The following is a 23,304-nucleotide window of genomic DNA, read 5'->3' as shown; positions in this document are numbered from 1 at the left end:
GGTGGAGTCAGATTTATCTCTTTTCATAACTCATTTTTAAAAATTCAGAATAAGACTCATAGTTTATTGAATATCCTCAGTTTTTTAAATTGAGAGACCATTGAAGCCTAGATGGGGGAAGGAAATTCCCCGTTCCATGCCATTGTCAAAGTGGAGAATCTCTTAGTCATTTGCTTTGTGTTACTTTCCAAATTCCAAATTGTGTTATTTTCCAAATTCACATCTGGTTAATCTTTATAGAAATATTGAAAAGGACCATAGGTGAGAAAAAGAACATAAACATTGCAGTACGTCATGGAAATAGCTACATTCCTGTTGATTTTCTTTCCTCCCCGCCCTTCTGCATTCACTTGTTCTGTGGCATATTGGTTTTATTTGTGTCCAGCACTTTACTGCAGAGGTGCAGGGTGAGAGTTGGTTTGGTCTTGGGCGTTAGGCTGAGATTCCATACATTTTCCTTTTCAAAAGTTGAGAAAATTTGATTGGTATTAAGGATAAGCTTCTTCCCAAGAAAAAATGTTTCCCACAATAATCTTTGGAACCAAATGGGTGCTGTTTTTAAGAAAGGTTAAGGATTTTTTGTAAAGGTGAATAGCATTAGGCACTGTACTCAAAGTCTAATGCTGCTTTGGGAGCTTCTGATGTGGATTCTGTGCCTTGTATCTGAGTCATTAGCATCAATAGCAAGAACATGATAAGACCCTTCTTTTAAATCTTCCAAAGCAGAATAATAAATTATTTACCTGACCTTATTAGAAGTGTTGTCCAGATAAAGGAAGGGAATTAATTCCTATTTTGGTGTATTGTATCCTAGCAAAAGTGCATTGCATTCAGTGGTGAATCATTTGGAAAGAAGTGTAATTATGTAGAAAGTTCCATTCTCAGTTCCTTTTTCATCCTCCCTGAGTGATCTCATCTCCTCCCTTGGCTTCAACTTCCATCTAAGCTGATAATTCCCAAGTGCGTATTTCCAGCCTCCACCTCTCTCCTGAATAACAGATCCATATTTTTAACTACATCTGAACATCTCACCAGCATAGCTTATCCTGTATGTGCCTTCAAAGCCAACTCTCTGTTCATCTTCCTTTATTCCATTTACAGTATCACCCTTCACCCTATGGTCAACAGTTTCAGTTGATTCATTCCCTTAAACATTTCTCAAATCCATCACCTTTTCATCATTTCTACAGCTACTCTTACTTAGTTCAGACTCATTTTTAATTTGGACTATCGAAGGAGTTTTCTGACCCCTTTCTTCTGATCTGTCCTCATACTGCCACCAGTCAGATTGGTCACATTGCTTGTTCTGTAGAAAGAAGCCCAGGCTGCTTAGCCTGCAGGATGCTTGTCATTCTCCTTAAATTGTGAGGTCTTGAGGTTATACACTGTCTCATTTTTCTGAGTAACATGAGTACTTAACGGGTGTTTGGTATATAAAAGCACTCAAAAAATGTGGATTTTTTTCAGCTGTATCTAGAACCATTCTGCCACTTCTCAACCCTGTGCTCATAACTGTTTACTCTTGCCTAGAGCAAGACCATCTCCCCTCTCCCCACAACTGACAAGGCTAAACTTAGATTGCATGCATAAGTTCTCTGTGCATATATCAGCCACAGCAAAATTAGCTATTTCTTATATGTTCCTGTTGTCTTCTGTACATCTGTTGTGAAAGTAGGCATTATCAGTTGTATTGTATTTTGATTATTTTTCTGTGTCGTCTTCAAGGCTGAGCTCTCTTTAGGAACAAAGTTTATTTATTTAAGGAACAATATTTTATTTTATTTATTTTTTAAAGATTATTTATTTATTTATTTGACAGTGAGAGACACAGTGAGAGAGGGAACACAAGCAGGGGAGTGGGAGAGGGAGAAGCAGGCCTCCCGTGGAGCAGGGAGCCCAACGTGGGGCTCGATCCCAGCACCCTGGGATCATGACCTGAGCCAAAGGCAGACGCCTAACGACTGAGCCACCCAGGCGCCCTGGAACAATGTTTATTTTAATTATCCCTGTGTACAGTTTTTAGTAAATAGGCCCTCAGAAAATGGTAAATTGAATTAAAAGCATGCCTGCAATTTATAGAATGAGAACTAGAGCAAAGACAAGATAACAGTTATTATTATAAAGTCATAGTATATGTGCTGCTGAAGAGAGCATAAGTCCTAGTGAGTGATACAGTTTTTTAGCAACCATTTTTGCCACATTGGCTCTTTTGGTTATGAATAAGACTCAACTTCTAGGAGAGTATTACTTGGTTTCAGAAATATCTGTGTGGCTCCTATGCCTATATTTCCCTTCTATTTGAAAAAGCTAAAAAATTCAACAGTTTCACACTAAGACATTAATTGTCAAAGTGTGGTCTGTGAACCAACACCGCCAGTATCACCTGAGAACTTGTTAGAAATGCACGTTCCCAGGCCCTGCTTCAGACCTATGGTATCAGAATCTTGGGATGGGGCCTAGCAGCCTGTGTTTTAACAGATGATTCTGATGCATAATAAGGTTTAAGAATAGCTGCTCTAGGATTCTGCCATCTAAGAAAAGTTTTGCTTTTGACATATAATAACAAAGTTTCCAGTGTGGTTTCCACTATATGCTATTTATGCTTTGGAAATAATTCCTCAGAAGAGAAGACTGGGACTATGTTACCTAACATTCTGGGATGTGATTCAAAGATTGAATATCCCTATGTGCAAACTATTTGACTCTGGTTTCTGGGAATGGCTGTTTAAAAGAAGGCGGGTTTCCTACCTCTTTCAGTTAAAATCTCTTCTAGATTATATTCAGACTGTCAGCTTGCGCTGCTTATGTTCATGGTCATTCTCATGGGGGATATATGATGATGAAAGAATGAGATGAGGGCAACTCTCTTGGGTCCCATCCCTCTTCGGGAGCTTTGTACTATTGCTCAATAAACTTTGCTTTGCTGCCCAGCACACACAAAAAAAAGATTGAATTGTATCGTCCTTTGAAGAATGAGCTGAATTGTGTTATGTTTAACCTTTAAATCCTGATTGGGTATTGTCAGGGACAGAAAGTGAGTTTGTTATCAAAAGTTATACTGAATCTAGGGGTGCCTGGGTGCTTCAGTCGGTTGAGTGACTCTTGGTTTCGGCTCAGGTCATGATCTCAGGGTCCTGAGATCCAGCCCTGCTTTGGGCTCTGTACTAGATGAGGAGTCTGCTTGAGATTCTCTCTCACCTTCTCCCCCTGCCCTCCTCCTACTTTTGTGCTCTCTCTCTCTCTTTCTCTAAAATAAATAATTAAAAAAAAAATGTTATGTTGAATCTATAGGTAAGTGAATTTCATAGAAAAAGTAATTAGTGAAGGTCAGCTTTTCATTAGTAATTACCCATGGCTGTGAGATTGGTTTCTTTAATTGGAGTATTCAACCTTTCTAGCATATTGTTTTCATTTTGCCTTTAATAAATCCTAACTGGAGGGTCAACTGAGGCATGCTCTGTAACTGTTCTCCCCCCGACCACACACAAAAAAATTGGTTTTGGCCTCATAGTTCATTTGGGTGTAGTTCTAGATTGGTCCATAGCTATTTTTGACAGTCTATTGGAATAGGAGAATTTTTATGAGCTTTTGCTTAAATAGATAAGGGTTTCACTGTTTGAAACCAGACCTTTCATTAAGAATACCCTTTAAGATACAGCTGATTTATATGCATTTGTCTATTTCCTTTGGATGAGACATCCTTGGTTTTTAATGGCTAGCAAAACTAGCTTTTTTCCTTTGTGTTCTAGCAGCTTGAGTACTATTTGTGGAGTTAAGTAGATTTCCTAAAGTTTCCTAAAAAGACTAGCTTGATAGCAGTTTGTGGCTATTGCATTTTTCCCCTTGGACACGTCCTTAGTTTTTAAAAACTAAGGTTATAGTCATTTTGATATCACAATCAAAATGGGACCTGATCAGTTATATTTAGCCTCACTCTATTTGTTCAAGATTAAATTAAAATGCCTCTTTGCTTCTTGGAGTGAGGAGGAAATGTTGTTAGTCTCAAGGAGTGTCTTTAATGATGAAGTTCTTTATTTGATGTCTGTAAAAGACTTAAGTGGCCAGGATTTTCTAATAAATAACATATAAGCAGAGCTTCCAATCTGTTAGGGCCCTTTCAAGGACATTCAGGGTCCTAGGCTGGTGTTACTGTGCCCCCTGGAGCATGTTACATATACATGAAGAAATGCAAGAGGGGACCAGAGTTCTAAATTTTATTATTAATTGCTGGCAACTCTACCTTATTTAATGTCACTTTCTATTTGAAACATATTTAAATTCTTTGGGTCAGTGGTTTTCAATGCTTTTATTCCTTTGGAAAATTGAAAAATTAAGAAAAAGTGCAGTAGACAACCCCTCTCCCCCATGGGTGAGTCTTAGAACCCCCAGGGCTGGTATAAGTCATCCTTTGTTACAGACTAGAATGCTTACACAGAATGGCCCCCTATATTATCACATTTATAGCCGTATAGATTACAAAGTAATTTTATATACCATTGTTTATGTGAACTTCACCATGACTTTATGAAGGAGGTAGGGGTTATTATCCCCAGTTTTCAGAGGAGGAGATTGAGGTTGAAGAAGTTGAAGAATCCAACCTAGATGTAAACTATGCCTCATTTCCCTATAGGGTGGGCAGCTCTTAGCTTACTAGAAAGACCCTTATCTGTTCACTCAATAGCAATACAATTGAGACACAGATGTCTAACCTGGGGTCTGGGACACCCCTATATATATATTTTTTTTATTTTATTTATTTATTTTTTTTTAAAAGATTTTATTTATTTATTTGAGAGAGAGAATGAGAGAGAGAGAGCACATGAGAGGGGGGAGGGTCAGAGGGAGAAGCAGACCCCCTGCTGAGCAAGGAGCCCGATATGGGACTCGATCCCGGGACTCCAGGATCATGACCTGAGCTGAAGGCAGTTGCTTAACCAACTGAGCCACCCAGGCGCCCTATATATTTTTTTTAATAAAGATTTTATTTATTTGACATCGAGACAGCAAGAGAGGGAACACAATCGGGGAGTGGGAGAGGGAGAAGCAGGCTTCCCTCTGAGCAGGGAGCCCGACTCAGGCTCCATCCCAGGACCCTGCAATCATGACCTGAGCAGAAGGCAGACGCCCAACGACTGAGCCACCCAGGCGCCCCTGGGACACCCCTGTATTATAGGCAAAATTTTATTTGTATTTTCTGGGATGAGAGAAGCCCATGGTTTCTTTTTATCATACTTCTAAACTTTCTTTTTGGTCACTGACTTTTAGACCCATGGATCTAGGTAGATCATGCTTGTTTAGCTTGTCAGTGGTAATTGACAACAGGACTGAATGAAAATCCTTGTTGGAGATCAGTCATGTCAGATGCTTATCCCTTCTCTGTCTTAAAATAACATTTGCATAGAGCTTTACAGTTTACAGAGCTTTTCCATATAAACTACATGACTTAACAACTACCCGATAAAGAAGATGGCATCATTCCTGTTCGAAGAAACTACTCAGTGTTAAGAGAATTTAAGGTGTGGAGGTACTGACTCAAAAGCTGACACTGTTAGATGAAATTAAGCTTAATCTGACGTGGTCCAAAATCCTGTAACTACCATTTTATCTTATATTTTGTGAATTTACAGTTTGGCCTGCTAAACAGCTTGATTTGTAATCGGTGGGTTTATTCATCACTTTTTTTTTTTTAGGAGAATCTATGCTGCCTCTTTTTGTTCTCATTACTTTTGGGCTTTCCACATTGTTTTTTGTTTTTTTATTTTTATTTTTATTTATTTATTTTTTTTTAAGATTTTATTTATTTTTTTGACAGAGACAGACATAGCGAGAGCAGGAACACAAGCAGGGGGAGTGGGAGAGGGAGAAGGAGGTTTCCCGCCGAGCAGGGAGCCCGATGCGGGGCTCGATCCCAGGACTCCGGGATCATGACCTGAGCCGAAGGCAGACGCTTAACGACTGAGCCACCCAGGCGCCCTGTTTTTTGTTTTTTTAAAGATTTTATTTATTTGACAGAGAGAGACACAGCGAGAGAGGGAACACAAGCAGGGGGAGAGGGAGAAGCAGGCTTCCCGCTGAGCAGGGAGCCCGATATGGGGCTCGATCCCAGCACCCTGGGATCATGACCTGAGCCGAAGGCAGACGCTTAACGACTGAGCCACCCAGGCACCCCAGGCTTTCCACATTGTTCATAATATCTCAGATTTAATGGTTTACAACTCTAGTAATATTTCCCAAATTCCTTGAATTCACACTGCTATTATCATTCTCCCCATTCTAGTTTGCTCTAAGGATAGGAAGGAATGAAGAATTCCCTTTTTCATTGTGTTCTGAAATCTACTTCCATTCTGGTTCTAAATTTATTTTAAAGGTTAATTTTTTGTTGTTTCTTGAAGTTGGATTCTAATTTAGAACTCATTTTGGTTGTAACATTTTTGCTTCCCAGCCCGTTGTGGAGCAGTGCTGAAGGCTATTGCATGTGGCCTGTTCAGCATTATTTCTATGGAGACATACAATAATAGCTAACATTATTGAGTGCTTACTATATGCCAGGCACTGTTTTAAGCTGTGTTATTTCATTTAATCCTCACAATAACACCATGAGGTTGCTACTATTATTTACCTCTTTCTACAGATTAGGAGAAGCTCAGAGAGGTTAGGTCACTTGTCTGAGGTCATATAGTTAGTGATTGCCCCTCCAGACAATCTGATTTTAGAGTTTGCTGCTTTTAATCACTAAACTACGTAGTCTCCTTCAAACTGGATTTCCCTGTTTCTCCAAAACAGAGTTGGCTAAGGTGCTGAGCAGATTTCTTTAGCCATTTGGATGGTACACTTTCTAAATAAAGGGTGGGCCCTGGCATAGAAACTAGTGATGGGAACAGTCCTAAACCTTTGTCATGTTTGCCTGATAGAGGTAGCTGTGAAAGGAATAGGTTTAATTTTGGGAAATGCTTTGTAATTGCTGTCATTTCTACCTACAGATCAGACTAATCCTTGAGATCAGACCCAGATACTTCCTGCAGCAGAAAATGAGGTTATCCCATTTTCATCCACTCGCAGGGCTTCAGGCCTTCCTTACCCTTGATGGTTACACACAATAAGTGCATATGGATTTATGACCTGTCTTTGTTGTTAAGGAATAGTGATAATAATTCTTAAATTAACAGTAAGGATAAGCAAGATGTGGGGTGCCTGGGTGGCTCCGTCAGTTAAGCATCTGCCTTCACCTCAGGTCATGATCCCTGGGTCCTGGGATTGAGCCCCACATCGGGCTCCCTGCCCAGCAGAGTCTGCTTCTCCCTTTCTCTCTCCCTCTGCCTCCCCCTGCTCGTGCTCACTCTCTCTCTCTCTCTCTCTCAAATAAATAAATAAAATCTTAAAAAAAAAAAAAGGTAGGCGAGATGTGTACAACCTGTGTATACAGCCTTGTAGCAGTTCACAGTTGTTTAAATAGATTTGAAATACTATGCCTAAAACCACAGTTAGAGATCAGCTTGTCTTGCTTAGTCTTTCTTCCTTTTGATGTATATGATATGAGGGTGTGTTTGAGGATGAGATGGGGGGAGAGAAATGCTCTTTTGTCCTTGGCTGTCATTTTCTCTTTATTATGAGGCATGCAAGAGACAACAGCATGAGCCACCCACAGGGAATTAGTAGTAAACAGGGGCTTGAAGGGAACAGCTGTTTAAAAAATAAATAAAAGGTGACAAAAGCAGGCTAGATTTAAAAGCCTGGCCTTGGCAGTAGTCAGCTGAGAGAGAGCGGGGGAGAGAAGTTAGTCTTGTTACCTGTTCAGAGATTGCCCTGGAGGTACGTGAGAATTTCAGCTGTAAAAATCATTGATGGTCTCAGGTCCTATGTGGGACTTAGGTTAGCTTTTTTGCTTCCTTGGGGCATATGTAAAAGCAGTTTTCTTGGGATTGGGCTCAACTTGCTCTTCTGTGTTCCCTTTTTCTTCTCACCCGCTGCTACATATCTACACATCCAGTTTTTCCTGCCAGAGAGCTCCTCCTTTTCTCCGGCTGCTAGCCCCAGCTGTCATTTTCGCTTCCCATCCCCCATCCCCAGTTATGCAATTTTACATTACTGCTTTCCCGGTTTTACTGTCTTCATTTTTTTGTACTGTGCTTGCTGTCCTCCTCCAACCCCAGCTTCTAGTCTCTCCCTTCCCCCAATCCTGTGACCACCTTTCAGCTTCCTTTATCATTGTTGAACTGAATGCACTTCATTAGTACTTTCTCAAACCTGTTTGAGATCTGAGCCTCGTCACATATTACAGTGGGTAGAGATGATGGTGGGGAAGGGGTGGGAGGCTGTTTTCAGAAATTTTGGCTTTTTCCAAAATATTGGATGGGCTTTGACCTGGAGATCAAACAGATCCTTCTGCTGGCCTCCCAACTTCAGGCAGTTGTGTCCTCTTATGTTGAGGGCACATACTTGACTGAGAGCCCTTGGTGATGAAAGGCAGGGCAGTGAGTCAGACTCTGAGCTGTCTGCCTCTTCCTGATGCTGCTGCTGCAAGCTGGCTCTTCTCTTCTCCTGAACTGTAGCTAATTTTGGATGGATAATGAGGTAGATGATTGCTAATAACTTTCCTTTGCTAATTGTGATTTCACGATACTGTGTAGAGAGGTTTTTTGTTTTTTCTTTTCCCTGCTTCTAGGAGGAGAAATAGATCTGTTTTCATGGATTTTTGATGCATGTTCAGCTATCAAGGAATCCTGTGCTTGGTTTGGTAGGGGCAGTACGGTTTAATGGGAAGTACAGTAGACTAAGAGCTGAAGGCCTGCATTCTGATCCCATCTCTGCTCAAGATTAGCTACCTACGCAGTCTTGGGCAAGTTATGAACCTCTCTCTGTGCCTGCCCTATGAACCTTGTGAAACTGTGTGAATGAAATGCGATGTGATGCGCATGGAAGCACTTTGTAAACTGTTAGATTTTATAAAAATTTTAGGTACTGCCCTTTGTTAATTTGCCCACTGACCACAGTATCAGAGAAATGCATCTAATGATTTTAAACTCTTGCCTCCTATGAAGCCAGCTTTCTCAAGAGCAGGGTGATGAAATCATCAGAACTAGGGGGCAATCTTGCTTTTGAACCATCTTTTCTTTTGTTTTCTCACTTTTCCCCTCTGTCCCCCAGTACACACACACACACACACACACACACACACACACACACCCCTTGCTTGGGGGACTCTTTGATCCTATGCTTCTCTATCTCCATTCTTTACTAGGATTATAATTTTAAGGAGTTAGTGACCACAGTGTGCTGCACATTCCAATGGACAGGTCCTTGCTTTTTGTACTCAGAAATTATTAATTAATTACATTTAAGTGGTGGCAAAAAATATCTTTAATTTTTAAAAACTTTTTCTATTTTAGTAAGGGATATTGACCACAGTTGTGGAAAGTTATTAGGAGACCATGCTTTGGCTTTGGACACACCTGGATTTCAGGCCAGACTCTTTCACTATTAGCTTGTGACTGTGGGCAAGTACTTAACTTTTTTGGGCCTTAGTTTCCATCTTTAAGGGTGTTATGGTGGCACCTATCTTATAGGACTGTTGTGAGGATTAAATGAGGTAATACAAAGTGCTTAGCACATTGTCTCTAACACATAACATGTACTTAGAGAATGTTACCTGTTGGTGCACATGGCTAATAATAAATAATAGCTTTCAACGAACACATAGATAGTTGTCTGTAGTTAGTGTTTTAAGGGATTTTAAATCTTGTTTTTAGATAAGTTTGTTTAAATATATGTCATATAATTTACTAATTCAAAGAACATTTATTTTTGACTTAGTCCCATTTTCCTGTGTGCAGGTAGAAAATTAAACTAAATCAGATCAGCATTCCTTCCTCCTTAGTAGTGAGTCTTGCCCAGGGTTGGCAGTGTAAGGTTGAGTGACTTGCTTGGTTCTGTGCAATGGGAGTTGTGTTCAGGCTGTTTCTCAGCTACCTTTGAATTGTGTAGCATTGGGATTTGAGATTACACTGGAATTGGATGGGTTCTTGGGGTTCTGGACATACTTGCAGGCATTCCTTTTACATTAGCATAGTCAGTGGATTGATAAAGAGGCTTAAATGTCAGCCTGCATTTCAGAAGGGGAAAAAATACAAAACAAACCCCCGAACAGGTTTCTAGAGCATGATCAAGTAGATGGTCCCTGACTTACTGTGGTTCAACTTAAAACTTTTCAACTGTATGATGGTGCAAAAGTGATACATATTCAATAGACACCATATTTTGAATTTTGAATATTGATCTTTTCGCAGGCTAGCAATCTGCAGTCCCTTCCTCCCTCATGGTGGTGGGCAGCAGTAGCGAGCTGCAGCTCCCAGTCAGCCATGCTATCAGAGGGTAGACAAAACTGTTCTGGACTCATACAGCCATTCTGTTTTTCATTCTCAGTTTAACATTCAATAAATTATATGAGATATTCAACACTTATAAAGTAGATGTTTTGTTACATGATTTTGCCCAACCGTAGGCCTGTGTAAGTGTTCCGAGCACGTTTAAGGTAGGCTAGACTAAGTTGTGATGATCTGTAGGTTAGGTGTATTAAATGCATTTTCGACTTTTGAAAATTTCGACTTACAATGGCTTTATCAGGATGTAACCCCATCATAAGTCGAGGACAGTGTGCATAATCACAGTGTTTGAGAAGACATAAACTCCCCCGGTTCACAGAAAATGTGAGAATAAGAGCTCTTGTAATTTACACTTAATGATTGAGAGTGTGATTAAAACAGAGTACTGCTCTCTACTGCTTCCTAGGGATTTACTGATAACCAGTTTTCCATGGTGATTAAACCAGTAGTAAAATGAATGGAACCAGCTTCCTTTACGTGTCCTTCTATATTAGCTGGCATTGACTTGACGGGTGGGCAGGTGGCAGTTTGTGAAATTAAGACATGGCTCCTTGATTACCACTTTACCTGGAAGTGAGCTCAGCTTTTCATTGCTGGGGATTGGTGCCTCCTTTCTGAAATTCTGAAACTTCCCCTGCATCTGAGAGTGACATCTTTTTGGCTTCTTGGGGCCTCTGGTAGATGGTTCCTTACAAGGAACTGGCACGATCGGAAGAGGTAGTTTAGAATAGCATTTTCAAGGCAGAACATTTATTTAGTCTGAGGCTGTTAATTACTGGATTCCTGTCCTCCCCACATTCTCAATGTTTTATGAATTGAAAGACTAGTATGAATTTGGAGGTCTTGTCCTCTACTTGTAAAGTAAGTATAGTACCTCTCCTAGGGTTCTCAGGTCCATGGGGTGGATTTACTTCCAAAGGCAAGTACTTCTGTGGGTATAAACAGAAAATTCTCAGCTTAGTAACCTCCATTTTCAGCCAGCTCCTTTATATCCTTGGCTTCTGGACTGTAGGAAAGCTGTTCCATTTAATGTATACCTTTCCTTTGGAATGTTTTTAATCTGATGTTGGTAGATCTTGGCCCCACTCTGCTCACTCCAGAGGGGTCAGCTTGGTCCCCAGAGAAATTGACCAGCAGCTCTTGCCCTGTACCTTGGGATACTGCCTGAATTGGTAGAAGTGCTGATGAACCCTAGGTGGAGGAAATGGGTGAGAGAGAGTATGCTTGCGCTGTGATTTAGTTTATTATGGATCCTACTCTCAAGTTCTTCAATTAAGTCTGGATTTTCTACTCTCTTTCTGCCATTGCCACCTTGTCTTATGGGAGTGTAACCTAAAGCAAATTATGGACAAGTGGAGGTAGGCATCAACTTTAATTCCTGAACAATGCCTGGCAATATTGTTGAGGCCTAGCCTTCACCATAGAATTTAATTCATCATTACATATTTCTTATTCTTTATGAGCTGGCCTCTGGGAGCTAGGCAAGTAAACTATGTAGACAGCGCCTGTCAAGTACCATGGTTATTTTTAAGACTGACTTTTCAGGAGAGTTCTCTCGTTGTATGAACTCATGGAATTGTGGAAGGCATAGTCCCTCTGTTGGCAATGAGCTGGATTGCCGTTGCTGTTGGTTCCCCTGCTGAGCTGACGCCCATAGTAACTCTCACTCTGAAGTACAGACTGTCTTGTTTTCTTGTGCCTGAAAGTCTGCATTCAGGTAGAGGCTACCTAGTCACAGCTAGCTGGGCTGTTTGTTTGCCAAAGACCCAGGGAAGAATAGGATGTGGGGGGACGTCCATCCCAAACACAGGGTGGACTCCTGCACAAGAGAGAAATATGCTGCCTTTTCAGTTGAAATTTCGACTTTGATTCCCAAGAGAAGGCACCATTAGGTCAGTTAATATTTCTTGTTGAGGCCCACAAAAGACATTGCATCTCTAACAAAGTGTTCACCCATCCAAAAGAGAGATCCTGACTTGGCATATAGAACTACTGCTGCTTGCGGTTATCTTTCATCGCTTGCCTGAATTTGAAAAGGTAATGGTTTGTGTTCTAAGGAAAAAGGCTCTTCCCTGAGACCTGAGGCTTTCTCATTCCTACCAACTGGGCCCATTGCTAAAACGCTTTCCAGTGGGCTTGCTTCTGCCTGGCTAGCACCTGGGCCGCCCCAGCTTGTAATTAGCCTGCCTTTGCTTCATAAGCTTCCCAGGGTGGTTCTTCTTCTAAAAGCTTATATGAAATGCTATTTACTGTCTCTTTATAGTTTAAAAATGAATCCTTTTTGTTCTTTGCAACTCATTTGCTTTTTTCTTTTCTTTTCTTTAAATTACTATTAACACCTGTTGATTCTTTTTTTTTTTTTTCTGATTGGCCTGTCACTGCATTCCTGCTCCCCCTCCCTCTAGCTGGGTTTGTCAAGTCGCCCATGTCAGAAACTAAGCTCACTGGGGACGCCTTTGAGCTGTACTGTGACGTGGTCGGGAGCCCCACGCCAGAGATCCAGTGGTGGTACGCAGAAGTCAACCGGGCAGAGTCTTTCAGACAGCTGTGGGACGGTGCTCGGAAGCGCCGTGTCACCGTAAACACCGCCTACGGGTCAAACGGCGTGAGTGTGCTGAGAATAACCCGGCTCACCTTGGAGGACTCTGGGACTTACGAGTGCAGGGCCAGCAACGACCCCAAGAGGAATGACTTGAGGCAAAACCCCTCCATAACATGGATTCGAGCCCAGGCCACCATAAGCGTCCTTCAGAGTGAGTCCAGCACCCTACAGTAGTACTGTAGTCATTAGAGGTGGCCCGATGACCCTTCCCTTCTGCTTCCTTTCCCTCTTCCCCAGTATGATCGCTCACCCCACCCATTGTCTTCGTTTTTTCAAACCCACGACCCTTTTGGTTGTAGTGTATGAAAACATCTGTGGCAACTTTTTTTTTTTTCTTTGCCGTCCTCTCTACCTCCCTTATCCCCCAACCCTTCTCTGTGTCTTTCTCCTCAGGAACAAAGAACTTGGGGAAATCCGTGCCTGTCCAAAATCATCTGCAATGGGAAGAGGTGGGGAGGGACAACTGGGTGGGGGGGCTCAAAAAACCACTTAAAACTCAAAAAACCAGGCAGTTAAACCAGGGTAGTGTTGAATTGTTTCTTTCCCTCCCCTTTAATTTTGTAGTAGGTTTTCCTGCTATCCTTTTGCTGATTTATTCTCTGGTGCCTTTTTATTTTTGTTTCTCTCCCCAATCTAACTACTTTTTATTTCTTCTGTTCATTTGTTTGAAGCTCTCTGAGTAGCTGCCTTCACCTCTATGGTTTTAAGTTTGTGTCTGCCCAGCTTCTTCCCTCACTGTGACTTGGTGTCATCCTGTTCTGTGATGGGAATGTCGCCACAGGTGCGGTGTGGTGGTGTGTTTTGGTTGTTGGGTGGCATGTAAGCTTGGATATTTCCATAGTTTCAGCTCTTTTTCTTTTCTAAAACAGCGGCACGTGCTTCTCTGATAACAGCCCTCCACTACAGCAGTACGCTCCTTACTGGTCCTGCCCGTCCAGGCTCCTGTTCTCTCAAAAGCAGCAGCCTGAGATTTTCTCCATATGTCTTGCTATTAGGCACCAGGTGACACTAAACTGCAAAGTATTTTTTTTTAAAACCCCATCATGCTGTTTCAAAGTCAGAGTTGCATCTGCTTCCTGTTCACAGATAGTTTGACTTTGATGACTGACTGTTGGCACAGTGCTCCTCATCCCCTGGCAACCCCAGAAGTAGTTTGGAAGCCATTCACACTGGCCTTTTCTTGTATTTTGCAAAAAGAAGAAACTAAATTCCAACTAAGTGATGAGGGAGAGCTAAGCAGCTAGCTCAGAATTCTTCCCTTCCTCTGTTGTAGCAGGTACAAGTATTAGACATTAGACACAGGAGCTCTTGTGGCCACCTCTCTTTCTGAAAAGTGCCTTGCTACTTGTACAGTGGGAAGAAGGAGGGAAAAGCCACCAGTGAGCTAGTGCCCCTGGCCAGGAAGAGTTCTAGCCCCGCATCTGACCTGATTATAATTGAGGGAGCATACTCTATTTAATGGAAAGACCCTTTGGGTTTTCACCTTCTCTTCAAGAACTCAGACTTATAGCCAGTTCTGGCTTAAGGAACTGATTGATTTAGAAAGAGTAAGTAAAAATAGTAAAAACACATTTATGAGGAATTTGGTAATAACACAGGAAATAATAGGACATGAGCCCTGAATCTATATACTTATATGGAAGATAGCAGGTTAGTCATCTGTTCTGTATAGTGCCTTAGAAGATGCTTATGAAGAGGAGAGGCCTTAGGGGAGAGAGAGGAGAGGCTGCTGCAGCTGGCACTGTTCAATCAGAGAACCTGCTTCTGGAAAGGGGAAAAGAAAACCTGTCTATGTGAAAATGGGGAATATTAACCCAGCAATTTTCCTTTAATTTAACACTTTTTCCCTTGCACGCTTCCTTCTCCTGCCCCCTGCTCCTTTCCTTATAAAAGCAGAATTACCCAAATGGCCACAGAAATCTGCAGAAGTTTGTAGGCATGGACTGGGCTGGGCATTTGGTACTTGTACTCCAGGAGCTTGACTCAGGTAGACTCAAGAGTTAAAAGGTCATGCCTTGGGGCCAGAAGAAGAGGAGTCTTTGGGGGTACTACATAACATTTCCCCAGTTTACTTGGAAATAAACTTCCTAACTCAGAAGTGTCTGCATGTGGTTAAACCAAACCCTGGCCAGTTCAGTCTCGTCCCAGACTTCCTCAATCAGTTAACCCTAGTTAACTGTTTTAGAGAGCCAAGCTGCTGCTACTTCTAAAAAACACCCTGAATTCACTCTAATTGGATTGTTTTATGGTCTTAGCAAGGACATTTGCCTCCAGGAGGAGGCTGAAGTCCTCTAAGGATGACTTCTTTTTTTTTTTTTTTTTAATTTGAGACAGAGAGAGAGAGGGCACAAGCGGGGAGGAGGGTCAGAGAGAGGGAGAAGCAGACTCTCTGCTGAGCAGGGAGCCTGATGTGGGGCTCGATCCCAGGACCCTGCGATCACGACCTGAGCCGAAGGCAGACGCTTAACCGACTGAGCCACTCAGGCGCTCCTAAGGATGACTTCTTGACAGTACTTTCCCCAGAACTCCTTGAGTAAGGTAAGGCAGACAGAGAAATATGCCCAGTTTTTAGGGTATCTCCCTGGCCATAGCATGTTCTTCTACACATGAGTGATGGTGAGGGTAAGGGTCTCCCATCCACTGTTTCTAAATAGGAGTCAATGGCAGGTAAACATTTTTGGGCTTCTCCTAAATGTTCCTCTCTCCTGGATTTTCATGCGCAGTGCTAAACCACAGAGAGAAAAGCTCCACCTTCATCCTGGTGTAGAATGCAGATGTGGCACCCTGGCCAAGGAGCTTGGTTTAGCACTGGTTTCCATATACAGCAATCATCGGAGGGAGGCTACCCTACCCCATCACCCTCCTATGGTGCAGAATCCTATTTAAACCTATTTAAATTATCCACTTGCTCCCAGCTGACTCTCTCCTGGATCTTTAACACGTAAGGGGAAAAGTGCTTTCCTTTGCCTTCCAAGAATTCTTGGCAGAAAGTCTGCAGGTTGCTCTCATCACCTTCTTGATCTCCCTGAGCTGCAGTGAGCATTTGCATCGTCACAGGTAAGAGTAGCACTTACTTTGGCCTCCTTGTGTTGAGACATCTGGAAGCTCTTGGCCTCATCCTCAGAGTTTACCCTTTCTCAGTGCAGTCTGAGAAGAAGAACCAGAAGGAGAGTCCCACATGGGACAGAAAATAAAATTGGATAATAAAAATTTAGTAAAAACCTAAAAGTGTGTTTGGGTTTTAATGTTGCCTTTATATTTTTAATTTCTGTGGAGTACTGGTTCTCTCTTTTGTTTTTGCTTGGTTTTGATTTTTCCTGGAATTGTGGTGCTTTCTGCTGATGGTGTGTGTGCGCCTTCCATTGCAGGGTTTGCAGCCGTTCTGCTCGACTTAAGGCCCAGGGATTTGGCTTCTGTCCAGTGTGTTTTGGAAACCATGGGACACCACTGCGCTAACGTGTTTCCATGCATCTGCTTTTGTCTTAGTGGCTGCTATGCCTCCATTATCTGTACGTAGAGACCGTTTGGTGTTACCAGTAAGGACCAGTGCTGAATGGAAGATAACCACTATCCCTTTGCCAGAATTGGAAAATAGTGAGAACCCCTTTTAATTGAACAGACTTGAGGATTTGCTTTATTTGTCAGTTTTCTTTGATATGAGCTCTACAGTCAGAAATGTTGCATTGATTAGGAGGTCCTTGGGCATTATATTTTTCAAGTGTCCCATGACTTCTCTATTCTGTCCCCCTCCCTGCACAGGGGACAAAGCTTAGCTCCAGTGGAGGGAGAGAGTTCTGTCCTCAAGAGTTAAGAGTCAGCACCGTACTGCATAAAATGGTATCAGTTTGCTGCTACAGAGTTGCCAGGTGCAGGGAAATGGGAAGTTAGTCAAGAATTTCTGAGAAACAATTAGAAAAAGAATAAAAGAGGAAATACCTCTAATTGTGGATGGGAAAAGTTTAGACTTCACCTGAAAATGTCTGACCAAAAGTAGAGTAACAGCTAAGCTTGGGAAAAGGTTAGAGAGAAGTAACGGTAATAACAAGACGACAAACATCTTGACTTTAATATAGTGGTGGAATTTTTTTTAAGGATGAACCTTCCAGGAATGATAGAGTGTGCCTTAAAACATTTCTGCTCAATGTGTTCTAATATTTGAGTCAAGTAGGTTATTTTTGTAGGTTCTAAAATAATGACCCTAGGTTATCTAAGCCCAGGAGAGAACCAGAAGATGAATTATGTAACTTGATGTAGGGCGGAAAGTGACGGGGTGGGGGGGAGGGGGGTTGGAGGTGGGGAAGGGAGGCAGAGCTAGCGAATTCAGTCAGATGTGTGTTCTAGGCCCAGCGTTGCCACTAAGTCATGACTTGCACAAGTCATTTTCCGTTTCTAGCTCTTAAAGAGTGGGATTCACTGAACTCTAAGGGCCTTTTAGCTCTAAAACACTAGGAACACATGATACCAACACATATCGCATTCTAGTTATGTTATCTGCACAGTGGAATGTGTTTTACTTAGCAATTCTGAAAAAGTTTTGTTTTGGGAATAAATACGGGCTGGAGAGAAGAACTGTGATGGTTCCTTAAGAATTTTCCCTTGGCAAAATTTGGAAAATGCAACAGACTACTGGCAGGAAATTTGCTGTTAGGATCGACACTGTCTTTTTCTGCATAATTAATGACCATGGCTGGTTTGCCATAGGTTTATCAGAATTTAATGTGGGAAAAGCCATACATGTATTATCTAATTCTAGCTATTACTGTTCCAAGGCTTAGTGACTCCATAGGGAGTTTATTAGTTACATAAATGATATTGCCTTTGTCTTCAGAACTGCAAGGCGGAGCCTGATTTTCTAATTGAAGCTGAATTGGTTGGTGGTTCTTAAATCATAAAACTGTGGTGTTCAAAAGTGTAAGTGGATTGTTGCCAGTACAAGTACCCGTAATACTCCCATTCTTTTCACGTCTAGGCCAACTGGTCTTCAGGCTGTTGTCTGCGCTAGTGGTCATTTGCTTATAATCATTGTTTTTCCTTTCTTGACTTCCTCCAAAGTGGTAAAGTGAAATTCCTCATGTGGTCCTGTCTGCCCTCCCTCTTCTTCTAGTCTCCCCATCCTACCCCATCCGATTCTCAGGCCAGGGCTACAGAGAATGGAAGGCTATGGCTCCCTATCACTGTGCACTCTTATTACAGAGCCAAGGATTGTCACCAGTGAAGAGGTCATTCTTCGAGACAGCCCTGTTCTCCCCATCACCCTGCAGTGTAACCTCACCTCCAGCTCTCACACTCTTACATATAGCTACTGGACAAAGAATGGGGTCGAACTGACTGCCACTCGCAAGAATGCCAGCAACATGGAATACAGGTGAGAGGGACTAGCAGCTCCTGGGAAGATGGGAGGGAGCATTGCTGAACTTACTGTGGACGTTCATAATCCACAATTCTGTTACATGGGAGACACATAAGATATATATGGTCCTTCTCCGGAGAATCTTATCCGGTATGTCTGGGGTGAGGCCCAGGGATCTATTAAAGATTTCCAGAGGATTCTAATGAACAGCCAGGTTTGAGAGTCATAGATGTTCCCCTCATTATGATAATAGAGATATGGAGGGCGTAGGGAGTAGTAATCGTGCTTGTCAGTAGGAAAGTCACAATTAGAATGCAGGTCTCTTGACTTAATCCAGTGGTTTGAGGAATCAGATTGAAATCTGCCTTAGGACTCTTAGAGCAAGAGCACCCTTTAATCTTTCCACTGGGTAGATTTCCTAGTGAGTCACCTTTTAGGAGTAATTAATAGGACCAGAACCTGATCAAGACCCAGTGGATACAGGGCTCTTTAGTGATCTGGATTAAGGATAGTAACCTGGAAACATCATTTGATGAAAGGGGTGTATTTGCTGGCTGAAGCTAACCTGGCACCCAAAGATTTGGTGCTTTTTTGGAATATCTAGAACACATGGCACCTCACCTTTCAGAATTGTTTGTTTGTGGTTGAAAACTAATTTGGAAAAGGATCGGCCAATCCTGTTTGTCAGCTTTGCAGTGCAAAGAAGTAATGCACTGGAGTGAGACCAGGAAAACCTGTGTGCCAGTAGTAGCAAGGACATTCTGCCGTAGTTTGCAAGATTGAGATCTTTTCATACCCCTCATTAAGGATCCTCATTAAGGATCCTCCCTTTTTCAAGCAAAGAGTCTGAAACTCAAAGAGTAATAATTCTTTGCTGTTTTCAAGGCCAAATATTGTATCTAGTAAATTTCAGAAGTAAGGCTAGGTCCCAGGTCTTTTGACTTTCTAGAATCTAGGTCTTTTAGTGGCAAGTTAATCTATCTCCACTGTAGTTTCTTCTGATGTTAAATTGGAAACATAACCTCAGCTATATTCTCATAGTTTGGAAAAGGTTAATCACATAGAACTATTGGGTGGAATGAAAGGCATATATTCTTGGGTCTGTTTGTTAGTTTTACAAGTTTATATTTTTATAATAACTCTTTCAAGGTACCAGACATTCAATTGTGTTTCTCCTAGGACTTGTACTATGTCACCTATAGGGCTTTGAACTGTACCTTACTAAATTTGAGCTTGACTTTATAAAATACTGCCTCTTCCTCCTCTTCTTCCTTCTTCTTCTTCTTTTTTTTTTTTTTTGGTCAGCTTATTAGCAGCTCTCTAGGGGTGTTCTGCATTGTCAGAGTTTTTCAGGGAATCTCTCTTCTCCCACATTTTGTGAAAGAACAGCTGATGAGTCCCTTGGGCTACCTATTAAGTCAGCTATGGAGCCAGTCTCAGATCCTGCACCTGCTCGGCTATAGGGGATATTTTCCATTTGCTTCAGTTGCTTCCCAGTAGTTGAAGGGAATGTTATGGGGGAGATTTTGAGCCCATAGGCATGGGCTCAAGCTTGGGAGTCCTCTTTTCAAATCTTTTTAAGGAACTTAAAAGGAGTTAGTCTGAGCCCTAAAGATACAGCTGCTGCCCCTCCTCCGAACTCTGGAACATTTGCTAAGAGCAGCTGACTTGTGTCTGTTTTCCCTGTTGGGAGTGTATTGATTTAAGAGCTACTTGTATCAAATTTAGAAGATTTTTGGCTGCTCCTTTTAGAATATTCTGCCGTGGGTATGCTGAGACTGTCCTAGGGATGGGCTGTCTCTTTCCTCATCCATAGCCTGATAACCTGTGTTTCTTTCTTGGGATGGACAGTAAGATGGATAAATATATTGGGCCAGTCAAGGTTAGGGGTTTTTCTCAGACATTAACTAGTGCAATGGAGATGTGACCATCACAAGTATGTTTTAACCGCTGAGCCAAAAGAGGAGAAGCTATATAATGGTTTTCCTCTGATGTGGATTTCTCTCTTTTTGGTAATTACACACCAGCCTGTCTGCATGTGTTTTGGGGTGTGTGTCTAGGCCATAGTGTACTGAGCTGGTGTGAAACTGGTTGTCAGGGGCAAGAAAGCTTGTTTAGGATCACCCTGTGGAATTCAGAGGAGTGCAGTTCTAGCCATGCACATTTCCTACAGTCCTTCTTGTCACTCTGCTTTACTTGATCAGGATCTCTGCACAGCTGTTCACTCTGTTTACATTCATTCAGTCATTTACTCGTTTATTCATTACCCCTGCTATATTCCAGGCCAGGCCACGTGCTGGGTATAGAATTATGCACCAAATAAACAGTGCCTGTCCACATAGAACTTGGTCTTTTGGGAAACTGGACATTCATCAAGCAATCACATAAGTATGTAATTACACGTTGCGATGAATGCTTGTGAAGAATTACAGTGTAGAATAAGCAAGAATGTCGGGGGGCGGGGGCTGTCACTTAGATTGAGGGTAGAAAGAAGTGATGTGAGCCAATAGTGATGCAGAAAGAGTTAGGTTAGGGTAAGGATAATGGGAAGAACATTCTCTGTAAAGGAATATCTCATGTCAAGGTTTTGAGGAAGGAACAAGTGGGGCACATGGAAAAACTGAGAAGAGCCCAGCAGGGCTAGAAAGTGGCTGAGATGAGGGTAGGAAGCAGATCATGCAGGGCCTTAGAGTTCTAGCTGTATTTAAAAGTTTTTTTTAAGATTTTATTTATTTGTTAGAGAGCACGCGCACAAGCGGGGGGAGCGGCAGGCAGAGTGAGAAGCAGGCTCCCTGCTGAGGAAGGAGCCTGATGCCAGACTGGATCTCAGGACCCTGGGATCATGAACTGAGCCAAAGGCAGACACTTAACCGACTGAGCCACCCAAGCATCCCTGTACTTAAAAGTCTTAAAAGTTTAGTTGCATCTTTGTGGCTGGTGCTCTGATGTCAGAGATTTTTTTCTCTCTCCACTATCTCTTTGGTCCTGTTAGTGAGTAGACTTACTGAAAGGCATGCTACTGAAATACAGTGTGGGGAGAATAAGACCAAAACAGGGTCTTTAGGGAAGCACAGAAGATTTGCTTTTTTTCCTGTTCGCTCTTATTTGACTAGAACCACCAGGTGAGCAAGAAGTTTTTATTGATGGCTCCATCCTCTATATCTAAATAGAGTCTGTTTTGTACAGCCCTCTGTTTTGATTACTTGTTTAAGGTGAGAGACCATGTATCACTCCATCTTTGTATTCCAGACATCCAGTAAGGAGTGAAGCATTAATGTTTTGTAATACATGGAGGGAGGTTTTTGCTTTTAGTTAGGAGGAGGTGAGTTGCATTCAGGGACACAGTTTGGAGAGCAGAGTCCCTGGTTGCCCTTTTGATTCTTTTGTTGTATATTTTGTCGTATGTTTGTTCCCAGCTTCCTCACTTGATTTTTTTTTTTTTTTTCTCATCCCTGCAGGATCAATAAGCCGAGAGCTGAGGATTCAGGCGAATACCACTGTGTATATCACTTTGTCAGTGCTCCTAAAGCAAATGCCACCATTGAAGTGAAAGGTACAACCCAACAGAGGCTACAGTGTGAGCCTCTCACTCTCCTTCTGAGACACTACCTTGGTCTGGACTCCCAGTTTTCAAGCTGTTCTTATTCCCATTACGGGAGGCCATATAACATTATGGTAGGACCACAGGCTCAGGAGCTCAGCTGCCCAGGTTTAAATCCAAACCCTATCATCTCTTAGCTATGTATGTGACTATGGCAAGTTATTAACTTCTTTGTGCTCCTGTTTCCTCATTTATAAAACCTACCTCATGGGGATTATAAGGAGGAATAAATAAGTTAATGTGGTAGTTCAAACCATAGGAAATTGCTATTTCTGTGTGGTAAAAATGTATGAATGTTGGCAGCTTCATATGGTTCAACCTATGTAAATCTCTTAGAACAAATCGTGCCTTACAAATGTTATTAAATAGGTCTCTCCAACGGGCCAGCAGGATTTGGAAAAATACGATGTGCAGGGTGAACATAAACTGTTTGTGGATAGCTCATTGGAATTTTAATAGGAACTGGGTGCATGGCATCTTAAACATGTAGCTGAAAGTTCCTGGAAAGGAAGGGAACTCTAAGAGAATGGACAAGTGATCTCTAAGAGTCGGAGCTACCTAACATCGTGAATCCAGCTTTCCTGTATTATTTCAAAGAAGCAGCTGAGACCCAGAAAAGTGCAGCCACGAGCTCTGGGTCACAGAGTGGTTTGTGGCAGCTAGCATTAGAATATAGGTCTTGACGCTCATCCCGTGTTTTTCCATTTTATGAAATGTCCAGGGGAAGGTGGGGCTACTGTTTGGGTTAGACTGAAGAGATGAGGGTTTTGTTTTGTTTTGTTTTCCTTTCTTTCTTTTTTTTTCAGTCTTCATTTTGCTTAGGAAGGATACAGACTTGTTCTTTAAATCCATAGGTGATCCTTAGCAGCTGAAAGGATAAATTTAGGAAGTGGGAAGATCCTGTAATAGCAGATATTCAGATCTTTCTTAAAATAATTAGAAGACTAGAAGTTCAGATTAAAGAAAGGCTTAGACAGATTCTAAGTTTCAATTATATGTTGTTATTAAATGAAAGTAGTGTCTTGCTGACACAGCCCTGACTTGGAAGTGGATGTAAGGACAGCCAGTGTCTCCTCCAGCTGCCAGATTGAATTCTAAATGCCTGAAGGGGTTGAGTCACAGTAGCATGGTTACAGTCCACACAGGCTAGAGAACCTGGGATTTGATTCCTTCAGGGCTTTTCTTGGAGAGGTCTGGGTTTATCTCTGTTTTTGAAGGATGACACATTTGTTCAACATGAGGATGAAGGTATGAGAAGTCCTTTTCTCTAAGCCAGCCAAGTGCCTTTCCTTGCCTGGGTGAGCCGGGCTATGTGGGGAGATGTTTTACTCGCCCATCAGATACTGGAGGCCCTGCAGCATTCCAGGCTGAG

The 23,304-nt window shown here is 42.0% G+C and overlaps 1 protein-coding gene across 4 annotated transcripts in view; it reads left to right on the top strand.

The window, feature by feature from the left end:
• NPTN (neuroplastin) overlaps positions 1–23,304 on the top strand; it is a 71,558-nt gene that overhangs the window by 22,621 nt on the left and 25,633 nt on the right. For 2 of the 4 annotated variants that reach the window (XM_034994468.1, XM_034994469.1), the window contains exons 2-3: positions 18,175–18,346; positions 21,790–21,884. In XM_034994468.1, the coding sequence (XP_034850359.1) occupies positions 18,175–18,346; positions 21,790–21,884 (267 nt within the window). Of the gene's footprint in view, positions 1–12,716; positions 13,133–18,174; positions 18,347–21,789; positions 21,885–23,304 lie in introns of those variants that run through there. The other 2 variants (XM_034994467.1, XM_034994466.1) reach the window with 2 other exon arrangements.

This window comes from Mirounga leonina, unplaced genomic scaffold (genome assembly GCF_011800145.1).
Source record: "Mirounga leonina isolate KUSES-001 unplaced genomic scaffold, KU_Mleo_1.0 Mir_91, whole genome shotgun sequence".
Lineage (NCBI taxonomy): Eukaryota > Metazoa > Chordata > Mammalia > Carnivora > Phocidae > Mirounga > Mirounga leonina.
Note: the sequence above shows the minus strand (reverse complement) of the source record. Positions and strands in the feature narration are given on the sequence as shown.